The sequence below is a fragment of the Otolemur garnettii genome, unplaced genomic scaffold (genome assembly GCF_000181295.1).
Source record: "Otolemur garnettii isolate 467f Iridium unplaced genomic scaffold, OtoGar3 scaffold00025, whole genome shotgun sequence".
Lineage (NCBI taxonomy): Eukaryota > Metazoa > Chordata > Mammalia > Primates > Galagidae > Otolemur > Otolemur garnettii.
This window is the reverse complement of record NW_003852420.1, coordinates 12,447,123-12,457,463: the sequence shown is the minus strand read 5'-3', so window position 1 is coordinate 12,457,463 and position 10,341 is coordinate 12,447,123. Positions and strand designations below refer to the sequence as shown.

The 10,341-nt window shown below is 49.1% G+C and overlaps 1 protein-coding gene across 1 annotated transcript; it reads left to right on the top strand.

Annotated features, from left to right (window-relative positions):
* The first annotated feature begins 1,309 nt into the window (after nucleotides 1-1,309).
* Nucleotides 1,310-3,233, top strand: MRPS26 (mitochondrial ribosomal protein S26). The gene is made up of 4 exons (XM_003788057.3): nucleotides 1,310-1,629; nucleotides 1,716-1,862; nucleotides 1,952-2,075; nucleotides 2,697-3,233. Exons 1-4 carry the CDS (start codon nucleotides 1,418-1,420, stop codon nucleotides 2,829-2,831), a joined length of 618 nt encoding a protein of 205 aa, XP_003788105.1. The 5' UTR covers nucleotides 1,310-1,417; the 3' UTR covers nucleotides 2,832-3,233.
* The last annotated feature ends 7,108 nt before the right edge of the window (nucleotides 3,234-10,341 follow it).

Here is a 10,341-nt window from a genome sequence, read left to right as displayed (position 1 = left end):
CAATAACTAAGAAAATGCCATGAAGGCTATGTTAACCAGTTTGATGAAAATATTTCAAATTGTATATAAAACCAGCACATTGTACCCCACGATTGCATTAATGTACACAGCTATGATTTAATTTAAAAAAAAAGACAGGCACAAAAGCATAAAATTAGCGAAAATCACACAAGATGCTTTCACTACAGCTTCCGACAACGAACTGAAGGACAAAGTGTATGGGTGGCCCGAGTGCTGGGGAAATATGTACAAAAACACATGAACAACGTGCCGGGTGTTCAAATTTCAGGCAAAATTGGCTCAAATTAATCGTTCAGATTCTGAGTTGAGTTCTGGAGCTTTCAAATTCCAGGGGCAATACTATATTTAAAGAGCTCCAGGGAAGCACTATTGTTGCAGGGAGATGAGGCTCAATGGAGAGAAAGAACACCTAAACACCAGTGTTTAAGAGAGAAAGGTCTTTATTACAGCTGCGGCGAAGCGATGGCAGACCAGAGTCCAAACTGGCCTGGTTCCAGGACTGGCTGTCTTCTTTTTCTCTCCAGTCAAAAATTCCAGCCCAAGGGTACCTTTCTCATTTTAAATCAAGCTAGAGAAGCGGGCTCCCCCTTTTACAGAAGCAGAAGCAAGCTTTAGTTTCCAGGTCCCAAGAAGTTTCTACAAATTCCTAAGAACTGAGTCACCATGGAGAGGATCTTGCAAGTGTATCCTTGGGGTCTCCTTGAGAAGACCTCTGTTCTCTTAGACCCCACTTTTTCTGGGTATCTTCTCTCATTATAACTAAAGGCGAAAGGTTAAGTTCCTATGAGGGAAAGCCTTACCGCCTAATTTATTTAAGCGGGAGAGAGCCTGGTTTTTCTAGATAGTGTTTGTTTAGCGTGGTCAAGGCCGCGGGCCCAGGTAGCTGGAGACTCCCAAGCTGGGTCCTCCAGGTCGGGAGGGAAGAGAGGGCGCGCCTGCTGAGGGGGCCAGGTGGGGACCAGAGAGGAGGAGGCCAGGAAAGTCTACGCTCTGTGGTCAGGCGATCAGTATCTCACGTGCACCACTGCCCCTCTTCCTCTGCAGACTTAGAACCCGAGGCAGCACGCGACCCCACACACCTGCCCTACAATAAAAGTGCGAGGTCGTTCAAGCTATTGCCTCGTGTTCTCTCCTTGGTCCGAGCATCTCTCACCCTCGCTGGGGCCCTTCCTCGCGTCGGAGCTGAAGGAACGCGGGAGGGCCCGGCCAGAGCCCTGGGGGCGAGTGTCGCATGCAGATATGTCCAGGGTCCCGCGCAGTCAGCAGCTGCACAGGCCACACGGCAGGACTGCAGGTTGGAGAGGGCGCCGAGGACTACAGGTCCCATTGTGCCTAGCGACCACTTCCGGGTCTCGGCGGACTCCGGGCGGCGCGGCAGTGGCCTGTGAATTCCGCCATGCTGCGCGTGCTGAGCGGCCTGGGCGTCCGGCCCCCGTGCCGGCCCATGGTCCTGCAGCTGTTGCCGGCGCGCGGCCGCAAGACCCGCCACGACCCGCCAGCCAAGTCCAAGGTCGGGCGCGTGAAGACGCCGCCCTTGGTGGACCCTGCGGAGTACTTAGTGCTGATGCAGCGGTATCAGCAGTACCGCCAGACCGTGCGCGCCATCAGGTGTGTGACCAAGGGGAAGGTGGCCGCCCGCGTCGGCAGGGGAGTATGGGAGCAGAGGGGGCCGACCTGAAGCCTTCTCCGCTTAGGCAGGAGTTCGTGTCCGAGGTGCGGAAAAAGGTGCACGAGGCCCGAGCCGGGGTCCTGGCGGAGCGCAAGGCCCTGCAGGACGCCGCCGATCACAGGGATCTGATGGCCTGGAACCAGGCGGAGAACCAGCGTCTGCACCAGTTACGGTGCGTGGGGCGGGAGGCGGGGCAGCGCCGCCTGGCCTGCCTGGGAGAGGCCCGGGCCCCACTCAGCCTCGGCCTCTTGCCCCTCGTAGAATAGAGAGGCTGCAGCGGGAGGCGCAGGAGCTGAAGCAGCGGCGGGCCGAGGAGCAGGACCGTCAGGCCCAAGAGGCGAAGGCCTGGGTGCAGCTCAAGGAGCGAGAAGTTCTGCAGCTGCAGGTGGGCATCGGCTCCGGAGGGTGGGGCTTGAGCCAGAGCTTGGCGGATGCCGCAGTGGAAATTCTGGGCGCCGCGAAGTGGAGTGCTGGCCACGTACGGAGGCTTAGAGTTAGCAGGGAGTGGGTGAGAAAAGGGAGCGACCCAGAGTTGAGAGTAGAAACTGGAAGGTGTTCAAGTGCCTACCAGATGGCAAGTGTGTCTGTGGGAGGGCCCCCTCCGTCCACGAAGCCGTTGTGTTTTGCTGTACGGGTGATGAAGTCATTGAAGGGGTAAATATCCTAAGCTAGGATTGGCAGGTGTAAGATTTAATTCAGGGAGACCAGTTAGGAGTAATCCAGTGAGAACAGATGAGGCTTGATTTAATGTAAGAGGAAGCGGGACAAGTTTGAGAGCAATTCAGAAGGTATCAAGTAAAATTACGGGCTGATTCCACCCAGCAGAACATGAGATTGTCATAGATGGTGCTTGGGGTTCTGGCTGAAGTGTCCAAGGAGTGATTGTCTAAGAAGGAATATGATAAGGCCACGTGATGTTACTCTGCTGGAAAGTCAGTGAAGCACCAAGAGGCCGCCAAGCACATGCAGGAGGCTCCCACTCAGCTGGCCTTTTCTTTCCCAATAGGAGGAGGCAAAAACCTTCATCACTCGAGAGAACCTGGAGGCACGAGTGGAAGAAGCATTGGACTCCCAGAAGAGCTACAACTGGGTCATCACTAAAGAGGGGCTGGTGGTCAGGCCACAGCACAAGGGATCCTAGGGGCCCAGTAAGGACAGTGCCCATCCAGGGACCATGTGTTTATGGAGAGTAGAGTAGGACGGTTGGAATAAAGCAGTTGGTGCTTCTTATGAGGCAGGCTTAGGTGTTTCCAGCCATGGCCCTCAGAGCCTGGCCTCTGCACCAGCCACTTGGTCAGAACCCCCATGTATGGCCTCAGCACAGCACCAGGCGCTAGAGTGGCTTCCACTTCACAGATCAGACTGGGCCACAGCCCTAGTAAGGCAGCCAAGTTATGTCCTACGTACCATCACAGGCCAGATGTGGCCTACTGTCTATTTATGTTTGGGGGTTTATTTTTTTGTTGTTGTTGCCCTGAGTAGAGCGCCATGGCATCATCATAGCTCACAGCAACCTCAAACTCTTGGTAATCCTCTTGCCTCAGCCTCCCAAGTAGCTTGGACTACAGGTGCCCACCCCAATGTCCAGCTAGTTATTTTGTGTTTTTAGTAGAGATGGAGTCTCACTCTTGCTCAGGTTGGTCTCAAACTCTTGAGCTCAAGCAATCCACCCACCTTGGCCTCCCAAGAGTGCTAGGAGTACAGATGTGAGCCACCATGCCCAGCCTTGTTTTTGTAAATAAAGTTTTATTAGAACACACACCTGTTTGTTGACTGCTTTTACACTACAATGGCAAGTATGAGTAGTTGCAACAGAGACCACATGACATACAAAGAAAAGGTTTGCTGATCTCTAATCTGGGGCACAAGGTTCTGACTTGGAGCACATATCTCCCAGTACCTGAGCCATAGGCTAACTACTGGCCAGGGCCCTGCTGCTCAATACTGGCCTCTGTTTCCCAGAGTCTGGTGTATCCAAGACCCAGAAGACAAAAGATGAGGCCCCATGTATTCTGGTGGCTGTCTCCAGCCATGGCCTGAGTGACCCACATCTGCCTTGACACTGCCAGCATTCTTGGACCACTCACCAAATTGCACTGACAGAGGACACCTGGTTGACAAAGAACTAAACCTTGTGGGTACTGGGAGTACTTGTGATTGACATTCACAAAGTTGAGTAAGTAATTGTGCAGACCCATGGCCCTAGTTCAGATACAGGCCCTAGAGCAGCATCTGAGATGAGGTTGAAGATATGTTTGACCTGGCTCGGCACCTATAGCTCAACCGGCTAAGGCGCCAGCCACTTACACCTAAGGTGGCGGGTTTGAATCCCCAGCCCGGACCCGCCAAACAACAATGATGGCTGCAACCAAAAATTAGCCGGGCGTTGTGGCGGGCGCCTGTGGTCCCAGCTACTTGGGAGGCGGAGGCAGGAGACTCGCTTGAGCCCAGTAGTTGGAGGTTGCTGTGAGCTGTAATGCCACGGCACTCTACCCAGGGGGACAGCTTGAGGCTCTGTCTCAAAAAAAAGAAGATATGTTTGACCAGAACTCTCCCTTTGCTGCCATTAACATGAACTTCAGCTACCACCAGAGGAAAACAAACAGAATCCAGCTCTTTCCATGACTCATAACTCCCACCTTACAAGGGTTAGAAGGGCCTGGGAACAACCAAGAAATACAAACCAATTAGGGTGTATGGGCAGAGCATTCTCCAGGTGAGGAAGCAGGCATCAAGTTGCACCTTGTACCCAGCACTCCTGAGGGCCACGGCCTCCAGCTGGTTACTGCTCTTCCCTTCTTTGGCACTGATTGTGGCCAGCACAGTGGAGTCCCTGCCTTCAGATGCTCAGTGCAGCATCTACAGTGAAATCTGAGGGGCACACATGGTGGGCCATGGTTTGGCAATGTCTTTGATAGCCTCAGGCTTTATTGTGAAGAATGGGGCATCTAGTCCCCTGCAGTGGAAGTGTTTGGTGAGCTTTCATGTAGGACCCTGGGCCTGTGTCAGGAAGTCGACTTTTATGAACCATACTCTCCTGAACCTCCTTGTCTCCAATTTTATTCTTTCCAAGTCCTTTGCACCAGGACCCATCAAGACACAAGCCATCTATTCAAATAGAGGATACAATGTGACACCTTGGAGCTCTTTTGGGGCTGATTTCTCTTCACTGCTGTCCTCTAGTGTCACGTGGGGCTGTAACTCAGCACTCACTGTCTGCTGGTGCCAGTATGTCTCACAGAGCCACCAGTAAGGCAGCCATTGTGCTGGTGTAGGCATGAACAGGCAGCTAACTGGTAACTTCAGTGTTAACTCCAACCCTGTGCCATCTGTACCTGCTTCTGTTGGCTCATCGTGTGCTGCTAGGGGTATAGATGGGCTATCAGATTCCACCAGTCCTGGTAGCAGGGTCACGTGAGATCCCGCGCCAGAATGCCTAATCTCTGCTGAAGCCTGGATAGTTAGCCTCATAGGCTTGGCCTTGCTCAAGAAAACCAGAGCCTCTTTTAGAACTTTCAAGTTCCAAACAGGGTTCATATCTGCTATAGATAATGTGACTTCTGCAGGGTTGGAAGGGCCAGCCAGGCTTGCCAGAATCATGCAGCGACCTGGACCACCCAGAGAATCTTCACTTGCTCAAGACCCTGCTTAGATTCAGAAGTTACCCACTAAATGAATTTGGAGCAGAACACCCAAATGTAAATGCTTTCATCAAGATTTTAGAACTGCTTTGTGCACTATGGGGGGTAGATGGTGGGTTGGGTGAAACCAAGGCACAAGTATAATTTGGATTTCACTAGGGGGAAGGTATGCTGACCCCAGGATAATCTTCCCAATCAAGCATAGACGTTTTACCAAGACACTTAGGATTTTTTCCACTTCCAGTTATCCAGGATAAGCAGCATGATATCCTGGGGATGCTGGTCAAGTGCTTGCAAAACTGCCCAGTTATTCATGTCTGAGGCTGGGTGGAGATACGCTGCTGCCTGGTAAAGGCAAACTGTCCAATTGGGTAGGAAAAGAGAAGAATGTGTTTGCCAGATTAATGGGCGCAGAGTGACTTGTTGATCTATTCAGTCAAGGAGACCACTCCAGACCTGATTAAGCCTAAAGTTGTTCCCCATATTTTTCTAGTACATCCCAAATTTTCTTCATAGAACAATGACTGGTATCCAATAATCCCTGAAATTTGGGGGGAAAGTTCCTCCTGAACTTACCTTTTGGTTATGTCCCCGACTCCTTTAAGTAGAATTGAAATGGACACCTAGAAAATAAGCCTAGCCGACCACTGAAATAAGGAGAACTAGGAAGAGTCAAGCTTGAACTCTTTTTTTTTTTTCCTTCCCAAATTGGAAGTAAAAACCAATATTGTGGCAGGGTGCAGTGTTTCATGCCTGTAATCCCAACATTTTGGGAAGCAGAGGCAGGGGAATGGGTGGGGCAGGATTGCTTGAGCCTGGGAGTTTGAGGCTGCAGTAAGCTATGATCATGCTACTGCAGTCCAGCCTGGGTGAAAGCAAGACCCTATCTCAAAAAAAGGAAGGGGGGAAGGGAGGGGATAAAGGAAGGAAGGAAAAGAAAGGAATGAAGACAGAGAGAGAAGAAAGGACATAAGAAAGAGGAAAGGCTCAGCACCTGTGGCTCAAGTAGCTAAGGAGCCAGCCACATAACACCTGAGCTGGCGGGTTCAAATCCAGCCTGGGCCCACAAAACAACAATAATGACTGTGGTCCCAGCTACTTGGGAGGCAGAGGCAGGAGACTCGCTTGAGCCCAGGAGTTGGAGGTTGCTGTGAGCTGTGATGCCACAGCACTCTACCCAGGGGGACAGTCTAAGGCTCTGTCTCAAAAAGAAAAGAAAAAGAAAAGAAAAGAAAGAGGAAGGATGGAAAGAAAGAATTAAAATAAGACCTTGTAAAAAATCTCCAGGAAAGCTGGGAGCATGTTTGCATGATCCTCTCACTGCTTCCATCCAGAAATCCATATGAATAAATCAGAAAATAGAGAAAGCCCCATGAGAGGGCACATAGCTTTGTGGTTACAAGCCTGGTGCAGTCTGCTGATGTTTGAATCCCAGCTTCTCCTCTTACTATTTGAATGTATGGGGGAGGACTTTTTTGTCCCTCTGTGCCTCAGTTTTCTCAAAAGTAAAATAGGAATAAATAATACTGGTATCTACCTAAGATTATTGTGACAATTAAATGAGAAATGCATGTGAAGTTAAACTCAGTGCCTGAAACACAGTAAGTACTCAATATGTGTTATTGACCCACTATTATGACTGGGTTATTTTGTTTGTTTGTTTTTGAGACAGAGTCTCACTATGTTGCCCTGAGTAGAGTGCTGTGATGTTACAGCTTACAGCAACCTTAAACTTCTGGGCTCAACTGATTTTCCTGCCTCAGCCTCCCAAGTAGCCGGGACTACAGGCACCCACTGCATACCCAGCTATTTTTTGTTGCAGTTATTGTTGTTTAGCTGGCCCAGGATGGGTTCTAACCCGCCAGTCTCAGTGTATGTGGCTGGTACCGTAACCACTGTGCCACAGACGCCAAACCACTGTGGTTGTTATTTTCAGGGAAACTAGAGAATGGCTTCAGATTCATACCCTGGACTGAGCAGGATTGCTACCTGCCCAGCACGGCAGAGAATTTGGCAACGAATTGCCAGAGGAGGCCTGGATATACCCAGCAGCTCCCCTTGTCTCCAGCAGAGGGCGGACTCATCAACATAGTGGAAGGGCCCTCAAAAATGTAAAAGATAAATAAATTTGGCTACATTAGTTTAAAAATGGACAAAACAAAGAAAAAAGGGCATTAGAAACCTAGTTAGTTGTTTTTGCTCTCAGTCTTTCTCCCCTGAAACCACACTGTCTCTTAAATCTGTTGCCCTCTGTGCATCAGCAATCTTGCTCACTCTCAATTGAAGGGAAGCAGCAGACATACTACTACATCTCTAATTTTTTCCTCCTCCCTCACTCCCTCCCTCCCTTCCTTCTTTCTTTAGACAGAGTTCTACTCTGTCGCCCTGGGTAGAGTACTGTGGCATCATCATAGCTCACAGCAACCTCAAAAACTCTTGGGCTCAGGTGATCCTCTAATCTCAGCCTCCTGAGTAGCTGGGACTACAGGTGCCTGCCACAACACTCAGCTGTTTTTTCTATTTTTAGTAGAGATGGGGTCTCACTCTTGCTCAGGCTGATCTACCCACCTTGGCCTCCAAGAGTGCTAGGATTACAAGTGTGAACCACTGCTTCTAGCCTCTAAAAATTTTTTTTTTTGAGACAAAGTCTCACTTTGTCACCCTGGGTAGAAGTGCTCTGGCATCATAGCTCATGGCAACCTCAAACTCTTGGGCTTAGGCGATCCTCTAATCTCGGCCTCCTGAGTAGCTGGGGCTACAGGTGCCTAACACAACACCTGGCTGCTTTTTCTATTTTTAGTAGAGATGAGGTCTCACTCTTGCTTAGGCTGGTCTCGAACTCCTGAGCTCAGGCAATCCACCTGTCTCAGCCTCCCAGAATGCTAGGATTACAAGCATGAATCACTGCACCCATCCTCTACATTTTTTTTGAGACTGGGTCTCAAACTCCTGAGTAGCTGGAACTACAGCTGTGGTCCACCACAACTAGTTCATCTCTAAATACTTAGGTATGTATTTTTTCAGACCAAGGTCATTTTCCAACATAACCATAATGCTGCTATCTACCCAAGAAATCAAATAAATCCCCATTTTCCCTCCCTCAGCCCTTGGCAACCACTATTCTACTGATAACCCAAAATAAGTAATTGAGGCAGAGATCTCAATCAATGGATGTTTATTAAGACAAAATTTGACGGCTCGGCGCCTATGGCTCAAGCCACATACACCTAAGGTAGGGGGTTCAAATCCAGCCCGGGCCCGCCAAACAACAATGAGGGCTGCAACCAAACAATAGCCAGGTGTTATGGCGGGCGCCTGTGGTCCCAGCTACTTGGGAGGCGGAGGCAGGAGACTCGCTTGAGCCCAGGAGTTGGAGGTTGCTGTGAGAGTATTTAAAGGGAGAGGCCATACAGAAAGAAAAAGGATGGGGAATAGGCAGTGAGGCAAATCTTACATCTTGTGAGGACCTAATTAAATCTAACAGAAGGTGAAAGTGTGACGAGAAAAGGGAATAAAGGAAGAATCAATGAGGCAGGCGTCTCGGGATGCATGGAGGAATCATCAATTCTGCTTTGTCTGCTGTGCACCTGGGAAGATAAACTCATTATCAATATTAGCAGCATGGTGTTAAACCAACTTTAGTTTTAGGCACCTAGCCTGCAGACCTAGCCTATCATCCCAGCTACTTGGGAGGATTGTTGAGCCCAGGATTCTGAGGTTGCTGTGAGCTGTGATGATACCGCTACACTCTAGCTTGGGTAACAGAGCAAGACTCTTTCTCAAAAAAAAAAAAAAAAAGAAAAAACACCAATAAAACTACAATAACCAAGCAGCATAGTAGTGGTAGAAAAACAGACATATAGACCAATAGAACAGAATAGAGGATCCAGAAACAAACCCATTACTTACACTGCAGACCACTACCCATAGTGGGGGACATGAATATTCACATAGCATTAATGTATCTTTCTGAGGATAAGAAAGTAATTGTAAGGGAAACAGGCACCTGCAAGATGGAGCGATGTGGCACACAGCCAAACCCACCATCGCTCACAGTGGGGCTGCTGGCCTCGGAAGCTTCCCAAAGTGATGCAATGTGAAGGGCCATTGCCAAGGTGACACCCTGACTCAAAATGTCATGGGGAAACCATTGTACTGCTCCAGAGCACAGGACATTCTACGTGACAACTGTTCTCAAGCTTTTCCTAAAGTCAATTTCATAGGAAAAAAAGTAGAAAGACTCTTCTAGATTAAGAGAAAAAAATAAAAGAGATGAAACAATTAAATTCAGCATATGAGCCTCGGTTGGAATGTGGCTCAAAAAATGCTATAAAAGTCATCTTTGACAACTAGGAAAACTTAAATAAGAACTAGATAGTAATGTGAAATTCTTGGCCAGGCAAGTTGGCTCATGCCTGCCTGTAATCCCAGCACTTTGGAAAGCTGAGGAGGGAGGATTGCTTGAGGCCAAGAGTTTGAGACCAACCAGGGCAACATAGCAAGACGCCATCTCTAAAAGAAATAAAACAAAGCCAAGCCTGTGGCAGGTGCCTGTGGTCCCAGGCTACTCAGAAGATGGAGGCAGGAGGATAACTTGAATCCAGGAGTTTGAGGCTATAGTGAACTATGATCACGCCACCACCGCACCCCAGCCTTGGCAACAGCAAGACCCTGCCTCTAAAAATCAACAAAAAAAAAATTTGTGCTGATCATTTTCAACTTTATATACCTTCAGCCTACACCTCTCTCCTGAACTCCAGACTCTTACAGCCAATGGCTGCCCAAGTCCTCCTCAGATGGGTAATAGACTCAAATGTAATGTGTCCACGCTTAGTCCTTGCTCTCCCAAATGAAATCAGTGTCACCCTCAGTGTTCCCATGTCAGCTAATAACAGCTGTGTCTTTCTGCATTGCTTAGGCCAGAAACCTTGGAGTCACTTTGAATCCTCCTTTTCCCACATTTAATCCATCAGCAAACCCCAGTTGGTCCTTCTTTCAAAATGCACCTAG

Excerpts from the sequence above, each read along its gene's own strand:
- MRPS26 (XM_003788057.3), top strand. The coding sequence starts at position 1,418 with ATGCTGCGCGTGCTGAGCGGCCTGGGCGTCCGGCCCCCGTGCCGGCCC. Across the intron at positions 1,863-1,951 it reads CAGCGTCTGCACCAGTTACG|AATAGAGAGGCTGCAGCGGG; the intron begins GTGCGTGGGGCG and ends TGCCCCTCGTAG. Across the intron at positions 2,076-2,696 it reads GAGAAGTTCTGCAGCTGCAG|GAGGAGGCAAAAACCTTCAT; the intron begins GTGGGCATCGGC and ends CTTTCCCAATAG.